This window comes from Schistocerca cancellata, chromosome 4 (assembly GCF_023864275.1).
Source record: "Schistocerca cancellata isolate TAMUIC-IGC-003103 chromosome 4, iqSchCanc2.1, whole genome shotgun sequence".
In the NCBI taxonomy this organism is placed as follows: domain Eukaryota; kingdom Metazoa; phylum Arthropoda; class Insecta; order Orthoptera; family Acrididae; genus Schistocerca; species Schistocerca cancellata.
The window spans coordinates 600,793,374-600,807,400 of NC_064629.1; the positions used below are offsets into that span (position 1 = coordinate 600,793,374).

At 40.5% G+C, this 14,027-nt stretch overlaps 1 protein-coding gene across 1 annotated transcript in view; it reads left to right on the forward strand.

Annotated features, from left to right (window-relative positions):
* Nucleotides 1-14,027, forward strand: part of LOC126183816 (intermembrane lipid transfer protein VPS13A-like) — a 681,615-nt gene that overhangs the window by 128,210 nt on the left and 539,378 nt on the right. The window contains exons 7-14 of the mRNA XM_049926066.1: nt 1,274-1,402; nt 1,481-1,625; nt 1,718-1,934; nt 11,950-12,171; nt 12,315-12,427; nt 12,504-12,712; nt 12,796-12,962; nt 13,422-13,539. Coding sequence (XP_049782023.1) covers nt 1,274-1,402; nt 1,481-1,625; nt 1,718-1,934; nt 11,950-12,171; nt 12,315-12,427; nt 12,504-12,712; nt 12,796-12,962; nt 13,422-13,539 — 1,320 coding nt within the window. The remainder of the gene's footprint in view (nt 1-1,273; nt 1,403-1,480; nt 1,626-1,717; nt 1,935-11,949; nt 12,172-12,314; nt 12,428-12,503; nt 12,713-12,795; nt 12,963-13,421; nt 13,540-14,027) is intronic.

Sequence of the window (14,027 nt, forward strand, 5' to 3'; positions counted from 1 at the left end):
TGCACACAGTTTCAGTCTGTCATTAAATATCTAATGCTTGTATTGAATAGATCTTGTCTTAGCCTGTGTACAGACAGCTGATAGTGTACAGTGTAAAACTACATGTAGACTTTGAAATTTTAGATAAAAAGAGGAAGTGAGTAGTGTAAGGGAAGGAGTAGTAGCTTCTTTAAGGTATTGTCTCTCTCATAATATACATGTATAAAATAATCTAGAAATAACTTCCTTAATCATCATTCTGAGTAAATTACTGATAGTAATAATTTGTTACAAGTATACTTCAGAGAAGTAGCATGCAGTGACTACTTCTGAATAGCAATACAGAACTTGACTCTTTCTGCAGCCCTAATGGCTATTCTGCATGATTTTGTTTACAGAATGTGCTGTATGAACGAGTGAGTAAATGAAAAGATGAGAATAAAGCGAAAGTGGATAAGAAGGACCAAAGAAAACTCAGTTTTAGGGACAATGCTGATGAGTACAGCCGTTTTGTGAAGATCAAACTTATGACTGACTGGTCACTTTGCTGTTTTGTGTCCATGTTCATCTGCTTTGAATGAGCAAACTGAAAATTCACTTACACTGCATTATTTATGTATTTATGCAGGAGTGCATCTTTGTAGGACATGAATAACTCTTACAGAAATTTCACCAAATAGTGACCAAGACCTGGTTTCTGCTGCTGCTTGGCTGTACAGTCTTACAGTTTGGAACTTAAGCACTCTGATTATACAGTAAAGCATAACAGCTGGAGCAGAGTCCAGATACACGTATGGATCACTATTTTTTTAACACTAGTTTCACAGAGTAATACTGAAAATAAACATTGCTCGTGACTATTCTAGCATTTAAAATGGTAAAGGCTTTACAAACTTCATTTTTATGTACTGTAACCACCCATTCTCCATAAATGTCTTACATCACAGGTTTTTTTTACATTAGTTGACAACATAAACTCATGCCTTGTTTATAAATCATTTTAACAAGGAAAAATGAGAAATGTGAAATGAATACCTGTAGATGATAGTTTGCTGGTGCATAGACATCTGCTACAGATGGAAAAACTACATAATCTTTCAAGCATTTTGTATTTTTCTCATTAGCTAGTCTCTCTCTCTCTCTCTCTCTCTCTCTCTCTCTCTCTCTCTCTCTCTCTCTCTCTCCCTTTACCCCCCTCTTTCTGTCATCTGTAGGTGAGTGATTGTTCACTGTCTTAATCCTTTTTCCATTTTCATACTATATCTCATATCAATAATACAAATTTATTTATTAGGAAATACAGACAGTTTCACCCAGGAGTACCAGTTATTTCTAATAGTTCAAAATGGTGGAAGTACGCGTACAACTCTGTACTGGAACAGAGAGTGAGACCTTACTCTTGGACCAACATTAAAAAGCACAGGTCAGCACAGAACGCAAGTTTTGTAATTTTAGTTATTCTTTTGCATAATTTTTTATTAACATCTGATTTTTCATTCAGGGAATATTATTTGAAATACAAAGATGCATACAAAAAAGCACTGTTCAGTCCAAATGACACCGAACTGAAACTTGATCTGCAGCAACTAGAAGATAGGCTCACCATCTTGCATATAATTGTTGCAAGAGAGCATGCCAAACTAGAGGTAATGTAACACTGCCGTGGGTTATTTTGAGTAACTGTGAGTATTTACAGCTCTTGAAGACTGGTTAATATTATATACGTCTGTTTATTTAGCTTCACCGTGAAAATCCAGAACGTATACATGTGAGAGAGAGTACTGTTGACTGGTGGGGAATAACAAGAGAAGAAAGCACTGTGGAGTTTCTTATTCTTTCTGAAAAAGAACGAGGTCTGTGGGCTCAACTTTCTTCCCCAGAAAAGAAGAAAATTTGTGAGACAATTGGTTTTGTTGAAGGAGCAATGAAAATGGACAAGCCAAAGCAGTACATAGGTAAACAGATTTACATTCCAGTTGCCTGGTTCATTTAACAATCAAGTATTATTATTTACATATTTTAATCTTAAATGTACCATTTATTATTTAAATCTCCCAATTTATAAAAAAGTACTATACTTTAAATATTTGCCTGTACCATATTGTAGTTTCAAGGGAAAATGCATGGAGATCTGTGTGTTTGTGAAAGAATTTGTAGTCTTTTGTTTCTTCATCATCGTTTTCTTTTCAGTATGTTGTACAGCTGTAATTCATTTTTTATTTACACAGTTTTCCTTCCCACAGTTTTTCTTACTTTTTGCTGTTCTTCTTATTATTGGTCTAGCTTCTGGGCATGCACTATTTTCTGTTAGTTTCTTATGCTTCCTTGCATTGACATGTAATGTCAATATCATTTCTTTTGAAAAGAGCAATCTCACACAGATGTAAACTAATATCGTATGATTAAGGCAGTGACTTCAAGGTCTTTGTACCAAGTGAGGTGGCACAGAAATTAACACTCTAAAATCACATTTATGAAGACTGAGACACAAATCCCCATTTGGTCATGCTGATTTAGGTTTTCGACAATCAACCTAAATTATTTCATTTTTGTGCTGAAACGCTTCCTTCAAAACAGTTGTCACTGATGTTTTGTCCTGTACTTGTCTAATCTGAGCCTTTGCTCCTGTTAAAATTATTTATTTCAGCAGACTACAAAAGATTCACCAAACAAGGGTCCTCACAAATACACTCACAACATAGTATCAACACTTTCTGTTTTACCAGACCAAAGATTCCATTGCACTTGCATCACTCCAATTCAGTCACACAGCACCATGAGTCAGACTGATTCCAATGGTTTTGTTAAAAGATCAGCTAACTGGTTAGTCCCATGAGCTTGTTCTAATTCAAGGTCCCCATTCAAGAATATTTCCCTGATGTAGAAGTGATGGACTTCTGTATGCTTGATTTTTGATGACTCATTGGATTTTTAGACAGCTTCACTGTACTTGCATTGTCAACATAGTGTGCAAGTGGAGTCACTTGTTTGGAAGTTCCAATCAGTTCATACAGCAGCCTTTTCAGCCAGAACAACATGTTTGCTCCTTCACTTTATAATACTATTTCTACTCCTGTAGTGGGTGTTGCCACTTCCTTTCATTATTGACTAATCCATGATACAGTCGCATGACTGAAAGTTTTGATGACACCTGTCTTTGAACATCTCATGTCCTTGTGACCAGCATAATCAGAAATACAACCATAGTATCTAACACTTTCTGGTTTACCAGTCCAAAGATTCCATTGCACTTTCATGACAAAGATACGAAAATTCACATTACACAGACATTACAATACACTTTTTATTTTTATTTTCAGTATTAACAGCTCCATCCCTAATCATGTCACTGTCAGCAGGATATGAAACTGTAAATTTATTGTATTCTTTCAAAGGCTTTATTTAAAATTTTTAATTTATAGTCGCCCACAATTTTGTAAGACATTACACAATAGAATAACTGTTTCAACAAGATAACAAACAGCACCTTGCTACTTGTTTGTCATATAAGAATTTATTGCTGTAGCTGTGGATAATATGCTGTGTCTTGCAATACTGGGTAAACTAGTAGCCCTTTTTGGTATACTTTCTGTTTTTCTTTTGTCATTTGTTTATCCAGGAAAGCTTTTGTAACTCTTTTGCTAATTTCAGTTGTTGAGGATAAATCTGTAGTATATAGGACCAGAATTCTACATCTGTATATTTTTTCTGCAAGCCACCATAGGGTGCATGGTGGAGGGTACGCTGTACCACTACTAATCAATCCCTTCCCTGTTCTACTCACATACGGAGCAAGGGAAAAACAACTATCTATAAGCCTCCATTGTGGCCCTTACTCAAAATGTATGTTGGCAACGGAAGATTCGTACTGCAGTCAGATTTAAATACCTGTTCTCTGAATTCTTTCAATAGGGTTCTTCAAAAAGGACATCACCTAATTACCTGTTATTTTCATTAAGTAACCATACATGCCAATAGTGCCTACTATGATTTTCAGAACACATTGCTTTACTACTCAGGAGGAGTTACAGTCTCAAACAAGCTCAGCAAGCCAAACAGTTTTTACATTTCCAGGAAACGGTCAGTTTGTGACATCTTCAAACCACTATCTAGCTTTATGTAGTACTAAGGCCCAAAACTTGCCTAATTTAAACCATAATATGCAATGGCATGACTCTGACATCTTAAGCAGCAGCCTGATGACATCACAAACTGACTGTTGTCTGTAAATGTATAAACAGTTCAAACTTGCTGAGCTTGTTTGAGATTGTAACTCTTTCTGAGTTGTTATTGCCCCTGATGATGTCTCCAGCATTGGAGGTTGAAATGGACCATGATCTAATAGCCACAAAACTAATATCACCAGAAACTCAAATACCACCTGTGAAAAAGCCCTCATTCTGTGAACATGGAATGTTTCAAAATATATATTTTAACATGCATTTTCTGGGGATATCATGGGCAGCTGTGAGTGCCTTTGTCATAACTAAGTTAGAAATGGTGGTATAAATAGTGTATCTGCTTCATATTTTGCCAATTTGGGGCAACAAAGAATGTGGTGATATATAGTTGGGTGTTGTCTGTTGTTTTTAGTGTTTTGTTTAAGTAATTTTAAGTTTCTTTCTACATAAAACATTTCAGTTTTCATTACCTCTGCACATAGCTCTCAATTGGGAAATACTCTGACTGAAAAACAAATATACTTGGCATATGCTGAGTTACCAGTATTGTACGGAGAAAGTGATGCATACTTACTGTGGTGCTCTTTCATCACCAGGCCAGACTGTTTGAGGAGTAGAGTTAATTTCTTCCTTTCCTTGTACCTGTCTCTTAAAGGAATAAATACAACATTAATGAATGGCGATATTGTAACTGGAAATACTATTGCTATTGTTCATATTGTGTATGGAGGGCCAGTTCACAGTCTGTGTGGCATAAAATGCTTTTATATTGTGCACTAGACCACTGTAGACTTCGTTCGGAAGTGGCGCTGACATACTCTGGCATACTAACATGGCTGTTAGTAGCAGTTCCATATTTCTATGGTGATACTTGGGAATTTAACTTGCTGTGTATTAACCAATATAATGGATGTTGGAAAGACATTACTGTGATTTGCTTCAGTGATTCAGATTTTTTCAAGTAGTTATACCTATCAGCTGACTTCCATCTAAAAATGGTGCCGTTCTAACACCAACTACTACAGGAATTTTCCCATGAGTTATTCCACCACTGGCCTCCCTTTCCCACACCTAATTGAGATGCAGGCCGTGCCTAGTGAAACCTGATCTACTGATAGACTCAACTGGCACCACTGCAATGTGACCCATGCCCTCTGCCATCAGTGTCCTCTCCAGCCCGATGTAAATACGCTCAAAGCTGCATTAAGATGAGGCTGTTCATGATGCTGAAACAGTTGCATGAAATGCACGTTAGTGCCACCAGTTTGAGTAGCTATCTTTACCAGGTCATCACCTATATCATATTTCCCATCCCTATCAAGACTATTCCCTGCTCTACCCACTATCACTACCTGATCCTCCTTCATAAAATTCCTACATAACTCCCCTATGTTGTCAGTCACCTGAGCCAACCCTGCAATAGGCTTCACGATGCTAGTGACCTGATACTCACCCACAATGCTTCCTGCAAGTGCTGGCCCACACCTCTACTGTGCGAACTACCTAGCAGCAGAACCTTCTTCTTTATGTTAGAGTTTGCAACTGACTTAGGCTTCCTAACTGCTGAGGACTGCTGCATGTTTCCTACACCTACATGTACATGAGGCTCCTCTCCACTCAACTCTGACAGTTGGTCAGATCTATTACATACAGGGTGTTACAAAAAGGTACGGCCAAACTTTCAGGAAACATTCCTCACACACAAATAAAGAAAAGATGTTATGTAGACATGTGTCCGGAAATGCTTAATTTCCATGTTAGAGCTCATTTTAGTTTCGTCCACCTATGCTCAATGGAGCATGTTATCATGATTTCATATGGGATACTCTACCTGTGCTGCTAGAACATGTGCCTTTACAAGTACGACACAACATGTGGTTCATGCACGATGGAGCTCCTGCATATTTCAGTCGAAGTGTTCGTACGCTTCTCAACAACAGATTCGGTGACCAATGGATTGGTAGAGGCAGACCAATTCCATGGCCTCCACGCTCTCCTGACCTCAACCCTCTTGACTTTCATTTATAGGGGCATTTGAAAGCTCTTGTCTACGCAACCCCGGTACCAAATGTAGAGACTCTTCGTGCTCGTATTGTGGATGGCTGTGATACAATATGCCATTCTCCAGGGCTGCATCAGCGCATCAGGGATTCCATGCGACGGAGGGTGGATGCATGTATCCTCTCTAACGGAGGACATTTTGAACATTTCCTGTAACAAAGTGTTTGAAGTCACGCTGGTACGTTCTGTTGCTGTGCGTTTCCATTCCATGATTAATGTGATTTGAAGAGAAGTAATAAAATGAGCTCTAACATGGAAAGTAAGCGTTTCCAGACACATGTCTAAGACACATGTCTACATAACATATTTTCTTTCTTTGTGTGTGAGGAATGTCTCCTGAAAGTTTGGCCATACCTTTTTGTAACACCCTGTATAAGCAAAGTGCTACCATCTGAATATCTCCTCCTCCTAGCTGCTTTCTTGCCAAGTGCCAGTTTCCATTCCCCAGCACCATTCACCCTCGTCAACCTATCTAATTTCTCCTTTGCTTGTTGTAACTGCCCATGAAGGGCATAGATCTTATGCTCCTGCTCCTTTATCAACTTATTTCTACTACAGATTCTGCATTTCCAGGAGAGGATCTCACTGGAATGCCCACTGGCTTCCCCATTGCATTCCCCCCCAATGAAAATACTTTGAACAAATCCCACACCGCAACTCGCTACTCACAAACCTAGGACAGAGCCAACACTTCTCACTCATGGTGAAATTTTACAGTTACTGAATAACCTATGTATCTACCTAAGTTCAGTTACACTAACAGAACTATTCATAGAACTTACAATAGCAGTCAGAATTCTCTCTTTACTAAGAAAGCAACTACTTTTATTAATACTACTAAACCACAACTATACCAATACCAACAAAACTTCACAAAATTGTTAGCTAAAACCAAAAATTGAAGTGGCCACTGGAACACTCAACGAAGTTAAAACAGTGAATGAAAATTTTACTGATACATTTCACTAGAAATAATAAGAAATGTCAGCTGAAAACTAAAGCACAAAATTTACTAAAAACTTCAACACACAGAAAACTCTAAAAAACAGTGAGTGAACATTTCCGAAAGTTTAGTAAAATCATTATTTTGCCACAAACAGCACAAAACACCACTGAAATCTATTAAATTTAATAACATACATCAACACAGATACTCTGCAAGCCACCATACACTTTGTGGCAGAGGGCACCCTGTACTACTACTAGTAATTTCCTTTCCTGTTTCACTCATAAATAGAGTAGGGGAAAAATGACTGTCTGTATACCCCTATATGAGCCTCAATTTCTCAAAAAAATGGCTCTGAGCACTATGCAACTTAACTTTTGAGGTCATCAGTCGCCTAGAACTTAGAACTAATTAAACCTAACTGACTTAAGGACAGCACACACATCCATGCCCGAGGCAGGTTTCGAACCTGCGACTGCAGCAGGCGCTCGGCTCCAAACTGCAGCGCCCAGAACCGCACGGCCACTCCGGCCGGCCTCAATTTCTCATATCTTATATTTGTGGTCTATATGTGCAGTGTGTGTTGGAGACAGTGCAATTGTCCTGTAGTCAGCTTTAAATGCCATTTCTCTAAATGTTCTCAATAATGTTCCTTGAAAAGAGCATCACCTTCTCTCCAGGGATTCCCATTTGAGTTCCTGAAGCATCTGCTAGGTGCAACGTCAAAAGGCTGTGCAAAAGGATAGGGTGGTGTGGGGAGGGGGGACAGGAAGGAAAAAGGGTGAGGGGAGAGGACATTGTAAGTACATGTTCAGGAACTGGAGTTGGAACTGGAGCTGGAGTTGGAACTGGAGCTGGAGTTGGAACTGGAGCTGGAGCTGGAGTTGGAACTGGAGCTGGAGCTGGAGTTGGAACTGGAGCTGGAGCTGGAGTTGGAACTGGAGCTGGAGCTGGAGTTGGAACTGGAGCTGGAGCTGGAGTTGGAACTGGAGCTGGAGTTGGAACTGGAGCTGGAGTTGGAACTGGAGCTGGAGTTGGAACTGGAGCTGGAGTTGGAACTGGAGCTGGAGTTGGAACTGGGGAACTGGAGCTGGAGTTGGAACTGGAGCTGGAGTTGGAACTGTAGCTGGAGTTGGAACTGGAGCTGGAGTTGGAGCTGGAGTTGGAGCTGGAGCTGGAGAGTTGGAGCTGGAGCTGGAGTTGGAACTGGAGCTGGAGCTGGAACTGGAACTGGATCTGGATTAGGGAAGGTGACAGGCAGGTGGATTAGGGAAATTGATAGGCCGGTGGAGGACAAGGACTAGTGAAGTTCATGGCCATGGGGGCTATGAGAACAACTGATATGTTGTAGAGAGAGTTTCTGCCTGCACGATCAAGCATTCATGCAGACAGACAGCTTATTAGTTGTCATTAGAATGTGGTATAGTGCTTGCAGCCTGTTACCCACAACCTACCCTCCTATATAAAAGACACCAACAATTTCCTCTACAGAGTCTCAACAGTTCTTGTTCCTTTACCACTTGGCACCCTGTTCAATCACTGTTGATTCCACCTTCCTCCATACAAAGTGTTGCTGCTACTGAACACCTGAATGCCTGACTGCCTCCAAATCTATAACTTCCTTGCTAGTCACCATGCATAACTATATCCTCACCCACAATTACTTCTTCTTTGAAGACATCGTCTACCAACAAATCCATGGTACAGCAATGGGTACCCACATGGCACCACCACATGTTATTCTATCCATTAGGCATCTAGAGGAATCCTTCTTAATCACTCAGAACCCCAAAGCTGTCACCTGGTCCAGATTCACTGATGTCATCTTCATGATCTGAATGTAGATTGAGGAAACCCTATCCACATTCTCAAAGAACATCAACACTCCCCCCCCCCCCCCCCCCCCCATTAGCTTCACCTGGTCCTTATCAGCTCAAAAAGACACCTTCCTTCATGCCGACCTCCACTTCGAGGATGGCTACACCAGTACTTCTGTCCACATCAAACCCACCAATAATTGTCAATACCTACACTTTGACAGCTGCCACCCAACCCATACCAAGTAGTCCTTCCATATAGCCTAGCCACTCATGGTCACTGCATTTGTAGCAATGAGCAGTCACTTTCCAGATATGCCAGGGGTCTCACTGAAACCTTCACAGACCAAAAGTACTTTCCTAATCTTCTTCAGAAACAGATCTCTCTTATCTTGTCTTACCAGTCACCTACCACTCCCCACATACCCTCTGTCTGGCCACATGGGAGCACTCCTGTGATGACTCAGTACCACCAAGGACTGGAACAACTGAATCACATTTTCCACCAGGGTTTTGACTACCTCACAACATGCCCTGAAATGTGAAATATCCTCCCCACCCATCCCACAGTGAAATTCCATTGCCCACCCAACATACAGTATTTCCTTGTCTGCCCCTACTCCATCACTGCTCCCAACCCCTTGACTCATGTCTCATATCCCCACAATAGAGCTAGATGCAAGACCTGTCCCATACATCATCCCACTACCATCTGCTCCAATCCTGTCACAGGATGGACCATGAAGTTATGGAAGTTGGGTGGGTAACAGAACGTCAGTTTAGGAAGGATGGGAAGGATCTTTGATAGGATGTCCCTCATTTCAGAGCATGATGATAGATAAACATAGCCATGACAAAGGATGTGCTTCAGTGGGGTGTAATACCTGTCTGTGAAGGCCTTGGTGAGACCTTCAGCATACTGGGTAAGGGAGTCCTTGTCACTGCAAATATGCAATCCCCAGATGGCCAGGATGTATGGGAAGGATTTTTTGGTGTGAAAGGGATAACAACTGTTGAAATGCAGGTGCTGTAGGTTCATGGGTTTGTGGAGGACCAAGTGAAGTGGATGGGAGAGAACGTGATGGAGTTGTGAAGGAATAAGGATAGGGTATCTTGATCCTGAGTCCAGATCATGAACATATCATCTATGTGCCTGAACCAGACCAAGGGCTTGGGGTTTTTGGAGGCTATAAATGTTTCCTCTAGATGGCCCATAAACAGTTTGGTGTAGGAGGGTGCCATATTGGTGCCTATGGCTGTGCCAGAGATTGGTTTTCTTGATTATCTATCATCATCCACTGAAATGAGGGACATCCTACCCAATATCCTTCCCACTCCTCCTAAAGTGGTATTCTGTCAACCACCCAACCTCCACAGCCTCCCAGTCCAACACTATGCTATTCCCAATCCCAACCCCTTGCGCCGGCCAGGGTGGCCGAACAGTTCTAGCCTCCCAGTCCAACACTATGCTATTCCCAATCCCAACCCCTTGCGCCGGCCAGGGTGGCCGAACAGTTCTAGACCCTACAGTCCGTAACCGTGGGACTGCTATGGTCGCAGGTTTGAATCCTGCCTCGAGCATGGATGTGTGTCATGTCCTTAGGTTAGTTAGGTTTAAGTGGTTCTAAGTTCTAGGGGACTGATGACCTCAGAAGTTAAGTCCCATAGTGTTCAGAGCCATTTGAACTCTTTGAACCCAACCCCTTGCCACTCGGATCATATCCCTATGAAAGACCCTGGTGCAAGATCTACCCAATCCACCCACACAGCACTTTCTATTCCAGTCCTGTCACAGGCTTATCCTACCCTATCAGAGACACCAGGCTGCCTGTGAAAGCAGTCATGTCATATACCATCTTTGCAATGACTGCACAGCTTTTTCTATTGGTATGAGTGCCAGTCATCTGTCCACCAGGAGGAATAGCCCCCACCAACCTGTGGCCAAGAGCATGGTAGACCAATCTGTGGCACAACATGCAGCTGCACATAATATGCTTGATTTCATGACTGCTTCATTGCCCAGGCTATGTGGCTCCTCCCCTCCACCACCAGATTTTGTGAACTACGCCAGTGGGAGTTATCCTTAAAACACTTTCTCCACTCCCAACATTATCCCAGCCTCAACCTACAGTAACCTGCTGTCTGCACACTCTCCACCCAACAGTTTTTGCCACCTCTGTCCTGTCACCTCATCCCTGTTCATGTCCCCTCACCCTCATTTTGTGCAGCCCTCTGCCAATGCACTTGCCCATATTTCCCCTTCCCTGTTCCTCTCCTTTTCCATTCCACCCCCCCCCCCCCATCCTCCCCCACCACCACCATCCACCCCACTCACCTCCCTGCACCACAGCCTTGCAACATTGTGCCTGGCAGTCTCCTAATGTATTCATCTCATCTGTGCATATTTCACCAGACAGTGCTCTTCTCTCCCCCCTCCCACACTGTGCTATCCCACCCTCGTACCAGCCCCACTCCAGATAACCACTCAGCATGACAACAGCATTACAGTCTGGGCTGCCAGAGATGGTGATCTTTTGTGCATGATGTGTGCTTGCTCATCTGAATGTGTCTGTTTTCTTTTCTGAAGAAGGCTTTTGGCAAAAGCTAAATATGTAACAGTCTTTTCATTGTGCCTATCTGCAACTCAACATCTCACCCTTATAGTGAGTAGCAATCTATCCTTTTCCTAACATTGTTGATATTTCAACTTCTAGTTTTCTCTGTTAGATAATGATAATTTCATATCTCACTGAAAATGTTACCACAGTTTGAGACAAAACTAGAATTCCAGTAGATAGTGGGATCCTTTTTACGAAGTCTGAAGTTTTAAAGTTGTGGAACAATAGAATTGTGAATTTGTGCAGTAATTTATGAATTCAGTGCATTCAAAACATGTAATTCCTACTTTCTAAGACATTATCCAAACATAATAGTCACTGTAGCTCTGAACTGTTTTGTTTTTCAGAACACAAGTTTAACTTCACAGTAGCAAATTGCTCACTGAGCTTGATCAACCACCGAAAGGAAATTGTAGTTGTCACACTAACACAGTTTCTGGCAAGCTTAGAAACTCGTCCATCAGCAAAGGCCTTCAAAATTTCCATGAGGATTGAAAGTTTTGTGGTTGAAGGTACAAGCTTGGAGAATGAGCTTGTTCCAATGGTTTCTGCAGATAATGTACATACAGGTATGTTCCATAAGCTTGTAAGCTATTTACGCAGTACCTAAGTAACCTGCTTCTTTTATTCTGCTATTTTTTGATTATATGTTATATAACAGTTATTAGTCATTGCAGTATGCTAAATTTGACTAAATGAGGCCTTGTTTTAGGTAACACATCTTCGAACTTCCTCTCAATAGATTTTGAAAAGAATCCTTCTAATGTTGAAGCAGACTTCGAACTCTCAATAGCAGTTGAGCCTGTTGAAGTTGTTTACCATGAGGTAATACAAATAGTAATCAGTTATTCATAAGTTTTTCAGTGCAATTGGTTAAACTGAAATTTCTCTGTATTTTTAGCATGCAGTATCAGAGCTCATTAATTTCTTTCAAACAAGATCATCTAGTATGAAGGATGTCCTTCTGTACTTGGAGCAAAAAATTGAACAAACTGTTCAGGCTGGAAAGCCATTATTTCTGTATACTGTTGCCCGCCAAAAGACAATCAGCATTACTATGGACATCAAGGGACCATATATTGTTATTCCTGAAATGGGATCACTACAAAAGTGAGTTTTTTAAAAACACTGTTTCAGTTTCCCTTTGTTTATTATTCCAGATGATTACAGAAAGTAATTTTTTTCCTTGACAGAGGAGGCAGTGTAATGGTGATAGATCTGGGATGTGTTACTGTCAGGAGTGATCTACAAACAAGTACTACTGGGTTAGAAGATGCAACACAGATGGAGCTAGAAGAAAGACTATATGATAGGCTCCATATAGACTTTTGTGACCTACAGCTGCTATTTTGTGATTCAGGTAAGTACAATAAGTATGCATACATATCACCATAATGCCTATCGGAGCTAAAAGACTTCTGAAAATGGGGGAAGATTTCTGGAATGGTAAGCTCTTGGGTCAGCACAGAATATCCCTTAACCCTCATGAATTACAAAATACCATTGAAAATGAATATATTTACTTTTGCACTCATAACTATTTTGCACAAATTATTTAAGTAAAAGTAATAATTGTCTCTTACGTGTTTATAATCATATGAAACTGTTACACTGGTACATGTAATGCTGTTTGAGTCTGAAAGTAATTATAGATTGCCAAGAATGTTGTCATGCAACAAACAGTCTGTACTCTTTTAATATCACAAAGATTTCTTTTTATAGTTGAGTGTTGTAAAATTCTTCATCTTTACTGTCTTGGTATATTTGTTTCTACTGCAACATCAGCTTAAGTGAACATCTCTGTTGGTATTATTTTCAGGAGAAGAATGGAGAGAATCCCTGAAATTTCAAGACACAGACTACCATTTGATTCCTAAAATTCGTTGCCAAATAGTGTTCTCCAATAGTGTAAAACCGGAATATAGGCAGTTACCAAGGTTAGAAAAATAGTTATTCACATTTATTTGAAAAATAGTTTTTCATATTGAACACTTTTTACGTGACCATTAATTAATGCCCAAGATTACACCCTGTAGTGTGTTCTGTGCTCATAGTTGTATGATATTGTGAATCTTCCGATTTTCCAAGTGAGTATCATAACTGAAGAGTTCTAAAGTAAGCAGCAAAACATGCACATCACTTTATAAACAAATCACATTGTTATAAAAAGACATATATGGAATGTGTAACATTGCAGACAGACCATGAACTGAAACAATGAAAACACGAGCATCATGCAACAAAACAGACTTAGTAATTTTAAAGGAGCTGACCTTAGTAAGATTAAGTCTAGTAAAGTGAACGTAGTATGCAAAGCTGTGGAGGCCGTTGGAGGACTGGTTGAAGCCCACAGTGCTGAAATAAGCATACTGTAGTATCATCAGTAACTGCACCCATTAGTGAAAATTCAGATGGTTGTCAAAAC